We start from the raw sequence: 13,222 nt of genomic DNA, 5'->3' as shown, positions 1-13,222 counted from the left end.
GAGTCATGTCAGTTAAAATGCTGCCAAGTTGCATTTGTTTACTTTACAGCAGGCATAGGCAAACTTCTGCCCTCCAGTTGTTTTGGAATTCAACTCCCACAATTCCTAACAGCGAGGGGCAACCATGAAAACCATTTGCTCAACTATCTATGGCAGGCATGGGGCAAACTTCGGCCCTCCAGGTGTTTGGATTGCAACTCCCACAATTCCTAACAGCCGGTAGGCTGTTAGGAATTGTGAGAGTTGGAGTCCAAAACACCCGGAGGGCCAAAGTTTGCCTCATGCCTGATCTAAGGCAAACAATTGGCATAATAAAGCATACTGGGTTGAAGTTAACTAGCAAAGAAAGTGGGATGATGGTCATATGGGGAGTCAAGGCTCTTCTGGACTCTTGGACTGGTTCTTACATGCTTTGTGTATTCCAAGTAGACTGAAACATACTTGTGGATTATCTGCCTCGATATTCTGGGTTATATGGCTGTGTGGAAGGACCCTCAGGGTCTTCCACAGAGCCATATAATGCAGAATATCAAGGCAGAATAACCCACAATATCTGCTTTGAACTGGGTTATCTGAGTTCACACTGCCCTATATCCTAGTTCAATGTTTGGTGCTAAATTCGCAAATATAGTAATTCCTACATAACATTACCATGTATTGAACTGCTTTTTCTGTTGATTTGTTGTAAAACATGATGTTTTGGTGCTTAATTTGTAAAATCATAGTGTAAATTGATGTTTAATAGGCTTTTCCTTAATCTCTTCTTATTATCCAACATTTTCGCTTATCCAACGCTTTTATTTTTCAGTGATTGGTTTGGGGGGGGGGGCAAAATTCTGTTCGCTTACACTTGAAAATTACCTAGGGCCGGCCCTGATGCAGCCAGAGGCATGAGTCTCATGTCACAAGCACAGTGGTTCTATCCCTGTGGCTCTTAGCCAGAGGCCACACCTTAAGGTGCAATGGAGTTCTGGCTTCCTGCTGAATTTATATCCATAAATATGTTTTGGGCATCAGCTTCAATTTATCATCATTGGTCATGCTGGTAGAGGCTTCTGGAAGAAATTTAAAATCAGATGGACTGTCAGCATTTGAAAATCCTTGTTCTGGTTCTGTAATAGTTAAATAGTTAATTATTTTCAATTGATTTGTTATTATTTTTGCTAAGTATTTTTATTGACATACTGTTTAAACACAGTCAATAACATCTCAGGCAAAAAAAAATACCTTAATTACAGTTTTATAAACCTTCCTTTTACTACTATACCTGTTCTGCTGGGTGGATAACCTCATACTTCATGGAACATTATACTTATTCAATTCAACTTCTGTTCATTTCCTACCACTACTGATTGCTGTGTAACACTGTAATCTGCCTGACCACTGAGAAATATCTCTCTGCTGTTTCATTTCTAGTAGAATGAAAAACATAATTGTTTGCATTCAAAAGAGTAAGAACTTGTCTTTCATTGAAGAAAGGAATGGTAAATCTATTGAATATTTATTTTTTGAAACTGCCTCTAAATTGGCAGTTGGGGGTTGTAGTTAATGACCCATTGTAGTGCCATCCAGATGAATACAACGGATATGGGAGGCAATTTTGTTCCCGATCCCTACAGATCACTAAAGTTATATGTGTAATATAATTCACTTGTATAGCCATTGGTCTAATTGACTTCTGTATTAAGGAATGAGAACTAAAAATATTGTAACTCCTATTGGTTGTTTGTAATTTAGATTTTCCCTGCTGCATGGAGTATGTTTTGAGCAAACTGAATTTAAATTGCTTGAAGTAGGCAGGTATCTTTGTCCTGGAATATCTTACTCTACTTCCATTTTTATGGTTGTAAGTGTTTGCTCAGGATGCTAATTTTCAGGAGTTAAAAAGATTAATGTATGGCATATCACTTAGAGCCAAAGGTTAATTCACATATGATAATACAATATGCATATGCTTAAATATATTCACTTTTGGAAGATGTATTCAAGCAGAGGCATTAAAAATGAGATTAATGACAAAGCTTTAAAGAGATTTTACAGCTAGTTAAAGCTACATAAGTAAAGTTGATAGTTGAATATGGATAGTTGCTAATATTTTTATTCTAGATCTTCTAATAAAATACATAATCTTTTTTCCAGTCTTCAAGAAAAACTGAAGCCAGGATAATAGTATTCCTAAGATCCTAAAATCACTATTCTGAAAATCTCATGATTTTCAAGTTAACCATATTTGCCTAAAATCTATCTCCTATCTGAATCCTGTTGCTTTTCCATAATTTTAGTTCTCTTTCAAATCCTTTATCTAGTCAGATTCTTCAACAATAACCCTTTTGATATTGTATATTGGAATTCTCTACATGTAGCAAGATCAAACATAGCATACCTTCCAACTGTCCTAATTTGTTTCAGTCACATTGTCTCATGGAAGCCCTAATGACCATTTGTGAAGCACTAGGCTTCCAGGGAATTTTGAGAAATCCTGCCCTGATATATATCAAAGAAAAACACTTTAGTGATGTCAGAGCAATGCAGACTGTACTTTGTCTATCACTGCTGTAAGATTTGCCTTTGGGATTTGTATCTACAAAAGTTATGAAAATTTCTCACAAAGAATGAAGATTTTTATCTGTACTGCAAACTCCAACACCCAGCGGCTCAATAATTGAAAAGCACTTCCCTCAAATAAATTATATTCATGTTCTATGGCACATACACATCACTTACATGAGATTGTTACACTTTTGTTTGAAGAATGTATAGGAAGGGACCCCAGTCCTGAATTCATGTTTGAGAGCTGTGGGATATTAGTTGGGACTAAAACTGATTTTCGCCCTCCACTACATGTACAGGTCAGTGCATTGATCAGAGCCATTTAGGTCTGTACCGTTTAAAACTCCATAACCAAATATTAAGCTGAACTCTACCAAGATAGTGAGAGGTATTTGCAAACACCCTAGCCAGTAGTATGTTTGCAAATCAGAATTCTGAAGAAAAAATTGGCTTGTTATGAACAAACAAAATGTCGCTGCACTGCTGATTTGCTCATGTTTGCAGAGCAGAGCCCAAACAAACATTGGAGCTTTTTTCCACAGTGGATTTATTGTTTCGTCCAGAAGCAAGCAGCTTCCTGTCTCTGGCAGGTTCCCTCCTAACATGTCAGAAAAATCCATGGTTTTCTCTTGGTTCTATTATTTATTTTGTTTGGATATAAGGGATCAGAGAGCTTGGTGTCAGACAGTACAATAAAATGTGGAGCAAAACTCCATGGTTTGTTTAGACCAATTAAGTTAGTTTAATTAATGACTAGCTGCCATCTTCATTTAGGATCATTCTGCTATCCTTGTTCAGACAAACCTTATAGACATAGATCACTTTCTTCTCCATATTTTCCAATTCTGCTCCATACATTTCAGAAAGAAGACACCGTACATTCTGGATTCTGAAATATGGGAGTACTTGGCTGTGCTTTATTTGCATAATAGAACCCAACTAAAATTTATAACTATATTTTATAAACTATAATTTATATAATGTATAAACTATCATTTGGTCTGATTGTAGGGAATATCCAAAATTTCAGTGATCTTTCAAATATGGTGAACTATGCATAACAAAGGGCAAATTGAGTTCATGTAAACAATTTTTAAAATGTCATCAATAGGGCTTGTCTGGTTTTTGACTAGAAGAAATATTGAAGCAGAGAGGAGGGTTATGCTCTAGTCTCTCAAGTGGCATGATATGTTCAGAATTATTACCATAACCTCCTTATTGCATGTCTGTGTGTCAAATTCAGTAAAGATATTGTAATCTATGGTTTCCAGGAAAAATGTCAGTCAAAATACCTACTAAATTTTCTCTCTTCTTTTTAGGTCCCAAATCAGTGGAAGCATACAGCCAAATATTTCAAGTGCTAACCACCTCGGGGAAGTTGTTGTTTTCTGCAGATGAGAATGAAGTGGTAGTTGGAGCAGAAAGACTGAAAGTTTTAGGTAAATAAATTCAAGAAAGCTTCTATCATTATATGCATGTTTATGTTTTGGGAGTGTTTTAGGTGTCTGGTCTCCGTTATTTTTAAAAGAAATTGAATCTTCATGGGATTTGCAGCTCTCTTTTTTCATAACCTTCAGAACTGACACAAATTCCTAAAAGACTGGAAGGCACACCATCAGTCAACATCACATTTTGTTGCTTTGCTAGAAAGATTGACAGAGGGATGGGAAACAGGATAACTTCAAACAAATGGACTTCCCAAAGCACAATGATTAGCATGTTGTGGTTTTTTTTTTTAATGTAAATCGAACTGACATGTAGTTGTGTGTTTTTATTTTTAATTTAGAATCACTTTGGAAATCAGGTGGATGTGGCAAAAAAGAAAGAACTATCTTCCTTTGCTGCTCTTCCTTCGATTGCGATTCCTCACCAAACAGCTTTCTCATCTGAGCAGTTGAATGTATCTCTTGCTGATGCTTTGTGTGGTCATTGGAAGGAATAGGAATCAGGACTTTGCATTACATCTAGTTCCCAACCTTTTTTTGACCAGGGACCATTTTGACCAGGGACCACTCTCCAACATTAGTACCTGTTGTGACTGCACCTTCGGGGATTATGGTTGATGGTGATGGAATTCGAAGAGGAAGAAAAAACCCTCGTGATGAGGGTTCACTGGAGGAGTTGCGCAGGAAGCGACTAAGAGAGATATATGGGGGATCTTCTGAGGAAGATTCAGATGGGGAGATGGATGCTGAGGAACAGGTGGTGGCTGGGGAAGCGGGCACTGAATGGGCACAGCCACCGGAGGTGTCTGGGGATTTGGGGCCTATGGATACTTCTGAACCTGGGGTTTCTGCAGGAACTGATCCCAATTGGGATGCTTGGAGAAGGGAGGATGGTTCTTTAAGTGTTCATGGGGCTAAGTGTGGGCAGGATGATTGGGACTCCGACGAATTGCTAGGTACTCCAGATCCACGAGCTCTAGCTGTGTGGAATTCAGACTCTGAGTAGATTTGGGACACCTGGTGTTTGGGTGTGAGTGTTTGGTCACCCAGGAGGAAGGGGAATAAAATGGGAATGTTTGGCCACTGCACTTTGCGTGTGGCAAGGTGTTGCTGAGGCGCCATTGGGATCTCTGTGTTTCCATGAAGACTGGACTTGGACTATGATTTGAATCTGCTGATATCACCTAGCTTGGCTCTCGCTGTGTCTTATCGTGGACCTGTTTTGGATGACTGCACCCTCTTCGGACTTTGGATTGAATTTGACCTGGCTTCTGTCTACACCCTCTGACTGACAGCTACTCCCGGCTTCTGACTATTGGTTTGTCTTTCGGAATTTCTGCTGCCTCCTGACCTGACCTTGGATTCTTCTGACGACGGCTATTCATCATCCCTTTGAGGCTTTCGGCTTATCTGCACCGTGGAAGCAGCTTTATTGCTTTTCTAGTTTGTTTATTTTCCAGCAATTAACTCTATTTGTTTTCCAAAGCTGAATTGAAGCGTTATTTAGTTTTTTATTGAATGCCAGCATGGGAAATTAGCGTGACTCGTTTTTGAGTTATTATTGTCCAATCTACTCTCGAAACACTGAAAAGTGAAGTGTTTCAAGGATATTTCCTGTGTTTATGTTATTTTCTGGCTTATCTTCGGAATAAACTCTGTTTTGTATGTTAACTGGCGTCTGACTCTTGACAGATTGCCACACGCCCAAACAACAACAACAGAGAGAGCCAAGTCAACATGACTGGGCTGGACGACAGGCTGGCCGCTTTGGAATTGGAATTGGTAGCCTTAAAGAGGGCACAGCAGATTAAAGGACAGGTCATTGTGCCTGAACGTTTTGACGGGACCAGAGAAAAACTACCAACTTTTTTGGCTCAAGTGGACTTATATTTTTTGCAAATATCTGATCTTTCGTTTCCTACAGACACTAACAAAGTTGCATTTATTTTATGTTTATTAACTGGGCCAGCGGGGCGTTGGGCAGTCAATGTAATTAGGGGCAATAGCCCAATTAAGAATAATTTGGTGGACTTTAAGGCAGCTCTTAATGAGACGTTTGGAGATCCTTTACAAAAGGAAAATGCAGGTTGGGCTTTATATCGGTTAAAGCAGGGTAAAGGGTCTTTAATTGATTATTTGAATAAGTTTAATTTGCTTAAGCATCAACTGGACTGGGGAGAACATGCTTTTATGTTGGTTTTTACTGCTGGGTTGAATGAATGTTTACAGGATGAGCTGTCTCGTGAGGAACCAGCTCAAAATTGGGATGAGCTGGTAACCAAAGTTTGTAGGATAGAGGCTCGAATGGAGTTCAGAAAGAAAACTCGTGGGACTCCAGTAGTGGAGTATCATGCTAGTGCCTCTGTGAACTCTGGGGAAGAACCCATGCAGCTTGGGATGCAACGCAAATTGTCCCAAGAGGAGAAAGACAGACGCAGACGATTAAGGTTGTGTTTGTACTGTGGAAATGGGGGGCATTTTGCTCATGGTTGCACTCTAAAACCATCTCAGCTGCCAGGAAAAGGGCAACCCTAATGCACCATGAATCCAGCGCATTAGGGCCTATGATGCAATTGCCTAGGGGGAATAAGCATGTGTTTGTGGCCATACAATTGTGTGTAATGGGTCAGAGACCAGTTAGTACCCAGGCATTTTTGGATTCAGGGGCTACAGTTTCGTACGTAGACCAATGCTTTGTGGAGAAGAATAAAATTCCAATTGTGAAGAAGAAAGCCACAGCTTGGGTGGAGGGTGCTGATGGAAGGTTGTTACATTCCGGGATGGTGGATCAAGAAACAGCGGGTGTAACCTGGCAAGTGCAAGGGCAGAAGGGGATGTTAACTTTTGATGTCACTGCACTACCTAGATATGATGTCATTTTAGGCATGGACTGGTTGGCACAGGTCAACCCTCGGGTGGATTGGGTACGCAGAACTATCAGTTTGGACCCGCCGGTGTGTTTAACACTAAATGAAGTTGGTGGGGATATGGAGGGAGTTCCATCTTGCTATCAGGACTTCTGGGATGTGTTCTGCCAAAAGGAAGCGGATAAATTACCACCACATAGGCCTTATGATTATGCGATCAAATTGGTGGAAGGTGCTAAGTTGCCTGCAGGCAGGTTGTATGCGCTTACTGTACCTGAAAGACAGGCTTTAAGAGAATACTTAGATGAGAACTTGCAGAAGGGTTTCATTAGACCTTATAATTCGCCTACGGCCGCTCCAGTCTTTTTTGTGGCAAAAAAGACAGGCGACTTGAGACTGGTGTGCGACTACCGTGTGCTAAACAAGTACACTGTTCGGGACAGGTACCCTTTGCCTCTAATCCCTGAGTTGTTGTCTCGGGTTCAGGGAGCTTCCATCTTTACGAAGTTAGATCTGCGTGGGGCTTATAATTTGGTGCGTATAAAGGAAGGGGACGAATGGAAGACAGTGTTTAACACCTGTTTCGGCGCTTACGAAAATTTAGTAATGCCGTTTGGGCTCTGTAATGCTCCAGCGGTATTTCAAAGATTTATTAATGATGTGTTCCGGGACCTTTTAGACAAATTTGTGGTGATTTACTTGGATGATATATTGATTTTTTCGAAAGACGCTCGCGAACATGGGGAACATGTGCGTCAAGTGTTGTCCAGGCTCAGGGCAAATGGGTTATTTGCTAAGGCCTCCAAGTGTGTTTTCCATGTGTCTGAGGTGGAGTTTTTGGGACATGTTATATCTGGGAGGGAACTGAAAATGGACCCGAGAAAAGTGGACGCTGTCAATACCTGGCAAGAATTAACATCCAAGAAGGATGTACAAAGGTTTTTGGGTTTTGCCAACTACTATAGGGAGTTTATTCCGCACTTTGCACAATTGACAGTGCCGTTAACCCAACTCCTGCAAAAGAAGCGTCCGTTCGAATGGACTATGGAGGCCAAGAAGGCTTTTGAACAACTGAAATGTAGTTTTCAGAATGAGAACATTTTAGTACATCCAAATGTGAACCAACCATTCATTGTTGAGGCAGATGCTTCTAATTATGCTCTGGGAGCAGTACTCTCGCAGAAGGACCCGTCTGGTAGATTAAGACCTTGTGGTTTCTATTCTAGACAACTCACTGCGTTTGAACAAAATTATACGATTTGGGAGAAAGAGTTGCTAGCGATCAAGGTGGCCTTCGAAGTTTGGAGGCATTGGTTGGAGGGGGCAAAACATCAGATAGTGGTCCTATCTGACCATAAAAACTTGGAACATTTGCAAACTGCAAGGAAACTGAATCAGAGACAAATTAGGTGGGCATTGTTCTTTTCCAGGTTCGACTTCAGGGTACAATTTGTAGAGGGGAAGCAGAACTTGAGGGCTGATGCTTTATCTAGGAAGCCTGAGTTCAAAACTGCTGAAATCCTTCTTGAACAAACCATTTTACCTGTTTCAGTGTTAAATGTGGTACAGGACAGGCAGGATCTTCATGAACGGGTGTTGTCTTCTCAAAAAGAGGATATATTTGTATGTATTTTATGTTGTTACTTTGTGTCTGGAACATAAAGGGAAAGGGATGCTTCCACAGTTCATGTGCCATTTTTGTGTGTATGTTTTAGTAGATTGCCTCCATGAAAGTTTTATGTATCTTAAGCAAAGACATCAGAGGAAAAAAGAAAAGAGACAATGACATCAGAGGTGAGGTTACAGTGCACGTGGGTTTTAGTAACACTATAAGGGGTGGGGGGGGACATTTATAGTCTCCTTGGTGCTTCGTAGGTGCCATATTTCTTGTCTTGGTTTCCACATAGTCCAATTAGTACATGAAAAAATACACTATTTGGCTAATCACTTTGTTTTAGCATTGATGAAGTCTGAGTACTGCTGTCTGTTTTCTGTGTAAACAATTGTGACCTGTTCTTCATATCACTTTATGTGTCCTTGTTACAATAAGGGGAAGTGTGCGACTGCAATCTGGCATGGAAAATCATTTGGAGAGGTTGGCACAGCAGTCATTGGACACGTGGTCTGCTTTTAATCTTGTTAATGATAATGACTGTCTTCCCTTTGTACTTCTTCAAAGCTTGATCATAAGGTTTGTTCTCTATAGCAGCTCTGGAGCCTTAAAGTGACAAAAGCAATAATGCTGGCTCTTTTTCCTTTGAATTCTTAAAGATGTTTCCAGCATTAACGACAAGTCATAAGGAACATGAAGAAAAACTGTTTAGAAGATCTAAGTTAGGATTTTTTTCAAAATATATATGAAAGAGTAAGGCATCATTTGCTTTTGAAGCTGCCATCTGTGCAGAAAAATTAAAAAGTCATATCCTTTTGTAGGAAAAGGGTGTACTTAGGAAAACTTTTAGGGTATAAGCATTTGGTAGCAAGACGCCACATATTTTGATGATGTTATACATATAATTCATTTCAAAGTCACTTGTGTAAAACTGAAACTTGAGGGATCTGAAACATCTTGTCAACATGAATGGTAGTTTTTAAATTAAAAACAATGAACACATTGAAAGTATTTCTTCTCCTTTCTGATGAAAACTGTTGATACATGGTCTTTTTACTAAAGACCATATCACACTTGGGGCATTTGACCCCTTTCTCCTCTTCTGGGATGGGGCCTGCCGAGCACCATCAGATGACGCTGGTTTGGCTCCTCCCCATTGATTCCCAAAGTGGCACGGAACTGTTGCAAGACTCTTCTATGCCACCAATGCAAGGTGAGTTGTGTTTTAGGTAGCTCCAATGGAGCTACCCACATTTTTCTTCCCTTTTCCCCATCTGATGGGGACAGGGTGCCAGCATGCCTTGTCCTGTTCCCTACCTGTGATGGGGGAAGGAGGGAGGGTGTGCAGGTCTTTGAAAGGTGCCCCATACGCCTTGCCGGCGAAACAGAGCAACAGATAGGTGAGTGTGAATAGGTCCTAATTGTTTTGTTAACCACAGCATATCAAGGTTAGAGCACCTGTAGTGCAGAGTTTAGAAAGTTACTTTTAAAAAGCAGTTTATTCTTGTGAATGTTACCATAATTGAGGGCATACATACCTGGGCTCCTTAATCATTAAAATGCTGGAGAACTATTACTCACATTGAGGTGCTCGGTACTTTCCTATTACTTTCCATTACTTTTTTGAAGGAAAGTACCCTTAGGATTGTTAGGAGAAAAGTCCTGCCTCTGAAAAGCCTCTGAAAAGTAATGTTTGAAATTCACTCAAAACTGTTCTTCATTACACCGAAGAAATTTCACTCTTACTCACTGCATTTGAAGTGTAAATTTATCAACCCTCCTCCCAAGTAGTTAGTTACAGATAATTATATTGCTTGTAACTTATTATTTCCAAGCTGTGCTATGGTCCTGAAAACCCCATTATCCCTAACTATTCATGGCACTGACTATGGACCCCATTACATGAATGAGGTGCAATATTGTGATTCACCTGTCTCCATGGCAAATCAGGATGGCAGTGGGACAATCCCATTGCTCCAGCTGACTGCTGACACTTCCCAATCACACGTAGGGAGGCATCGCCATGCAGCTTAATCCCACAATAACTCTGTTGTTCCTAATGGAGGTTACCATGTTGTTGGCACAGTGTCCTGCCATGCTGCCACCCCAGTTCACCCATGGAGCCCCGTCAGAAGTTAGTCTACATGACGGGCAGTGTGGGGCTCCATGCCTGCCTGCTTTAGGCAATCCCTCATAGCTCAAGGATGATGGTCCTCCAAGTGTAGCTTCTTGGCTGTGGATGTGTAGATGGTTGTGGAGACCTATTCTTGACCCACATGTTCTTCCACAGTGAAGACATTGGTTTCCAGATGGAAGGTGGTCCCGGTCAGGGTTGGCTTGATGTACCTTCCTCTTGGCACATTTCTCCTTTAAGCCCTCCATTCGTGCCTCTTCGAATTCTGCAGCACTGTTGGTAACAGTTGACCTCCAATTAGCTCAACGGCCAGGGCTTACCAATTCTTGGGAAGTCTATGCCACAGTTTTTAAGGTTGGTTTTGAGCCCATCTTTAAATCTCTTTTCCTGTCCACCAACATTACATTTCCGATTCTTGAATTATATGGAGTATAGTAACTGCTTTGGAAGACAGTGATCAGGCATTCGGCCAACGTGGCCAGTCCAGGCACAGAAGCATCACTTCGATGCTGATGGTCTTTGCTTCTTCCAGCACACTGACATTTATCCACCTATTTGCAGGATTTTTTGGAGGCAACGCTGATGGAATCATACCAGGAGTTGAGTGTGATGTCTGTAGACAGTCCATGTTTCGCAGGTGTATAACAGGGTTGGTAGGACAATAGCTTTATAAACAAGCACCTTGGTATCCCTTTGGATGTCCCAATCCTCAAGCACTCTGCTTCATTTGGAGAAATGCTACACTCGCAGAGCTCAGGCGGTGGTGTATTTCAGTGTTAATTTTCAGTGTTAATGTTGACTGTTGTGGAGAGATGGCTGCCAACTTAGTGGAAATGGGTCAACGTTTTCTAATGTTACACCATTAAGCTGTATTCCAGGCATTACAGAGGGATTGGCTGGTGCCTGCTGGAAGAGTACTTTGGTTTTCTCCATGTTCATTGAGAAGTCGAGCTTCTCATATGCTTCTGCGAAGGTGTTTAGAGTGGCTTGTAGATCTTCTTCTGAATGCGCACAACTACGTTGTCATCAGCATAGTGGAGTTCTATAACAGATGTTGTGACCTTGGTTTTGGCTTTCAGTCTGCTGTGGTTAAATAGCTTGCCATCTGTCCAATAGATGATTTCCACTCCGGTGGGAAGCTTCCCATCAACAAGATGAAGTATCATAGTGATGAAGATGAGTGAGGGGCTCCATTAATGAACTGGTCAGAAGCATCCTAGGATGCCTATTTTTTCATATGTGATGAGGTCGTTAGGCTGTTGGGAGTTGCAGTCCAATGTCTTCACAATCCAAATCCCTGATCTACACAAATAGATCTTATGGATGTTCCCCACCATCTGGAGTTCAATTGGAGTGGAAATGAGATTGGGACCATGTGCACTTGAAGCACATACTGTCCTCAAAATTACAGAAACTACTTGTATGTGTTGTATGTCAAGACCGTGGCTTTAAAACATTTTTCTCCTTTGCCCCTTCTAAATTTCTGAAGCAATGATAAAACTTCTGAAATATCTGCTGCCCAAAAGTCTTCTTTCAACCTTAAATCATTAATTACATTAAAGTGCTGGCTATTTTTTTAAAGGCTAATGGAGATAGCTAAAGACTCTACATTTTGAAATTCCTGTACAATATATTCATTTGTACTTTATTTCAGATGTTTTGGAAATGTGCTCTAAACCATATTTCATGGAGAAGGATAGCGCTATACTGAATTACAAAAAATAACTCTGGAATTTGGTAGTACCCATGTCAGATGAGTATTGGATTCTGAGTGCTAGTTCAGATTTTACAAGTGCCATTCAAAGTGCTGAACTTTTAAGACATTTTTTTTAAGACAAAGTATACACAGAGGTGGTTTGGCTCTTTCCTTCTTCTGCAATATAATATACAGCATCTGGTATTCCCTTGCAACCTCCCATCCATTTTTTTTTTTTTGCTTGATGTATGTTATATGTGTACCTTGGAATGCCTTTGTAAGCCGCCCTGAGTCCCTTTGGGAAGATGGTGGTGGGATATAAATAAAGTTGTTTATTATTATTATTTTTATTGTTATTGTTATTATGTCATCACCATTATAATTATCCAAGTACTAACCAGGGCTAACCAAGCTTAGCTGCCAAAATCAGACAAGGTTAAGGTACAGTAGAGTCTCACTTATCCAACATAAACGAGCCGGCAGAATGTTGGATAAGTGAAAATGTTGCATAATGAGGGATTAAGAAAAGGCTTATTAAACATCAGATTACATAATGATTTTACAAATTAAGCACCAAAACATCATGTTTTTCAAAACATCTGCCACTTGTTTGGGAACATGGCTGCACTTGTGTTGTTGTTGGGTGTGTTGGCCTGCTGCGCTTTGCTGCCTAGAGAAGCAGCTGTGGATCTGGGCGGAAGGCAGGCTGTGTTGGATAATACAGAATGTTGGATGAGCAAAGGTTGGATAAGCGAGACTCTACTGTACTTTTAAAATTTGGAGGATTGGGGAGAGATATGATTCAATAAAGAGCCAACATAGTACATTTGTTTGAGGGATGGACTAGGACTCTGGAAGACTAGGTTAAAATCCCTGCTGGGCCTTGGAAATCCAGGGGTTGAACCTGGGCAGGTTTTA

General features: G+C 40.6%; 1 protein-coding gene across 5 annotated transcripts in view; it reads left to right on the top strand.

The window, feature by feature from the left end:
* sgcd (sarcoglycan delta) overlaps nucleotides 1–13,222 on the top strand; it is a 906,913-nt gene that overhangs the window by 759,033 nt on the left and 134,658 nt on the right. For all 5 annotated transcript variants that reach the window (XM_062973866.1, XM_062973867.1, XM_062973869.1 and 2 more), the window contains one exon: nucleotides 3,870–3,989. In XM_062973866.1, coding sequence (XP_062829936.1) covers nucleotides 3,870–3,989 — 120 coding nt within the window. The remainder of the gene's footprint in view (nucleotides 1–3,869; nucleotides 3,990–13,222) is intronic.

Source organism: Anolis carolinensis, chromosome 2 (assembly GCF_035594765.1).
Source record: "Anolis carolinensis isolate JA03-04 chromosome 2, rAnoCar3.1.pri, whole genome shotgun sequence".
Lineage (NCBI taxonomy): Eukaryota > Metazoa > Chordata > Lepidosauria > Squamata > Dactyloidae > Anolis > Anolis carolinensis.
This window is presented reverse-complemented; position numbering and strand designations above follow the sequence as displayed.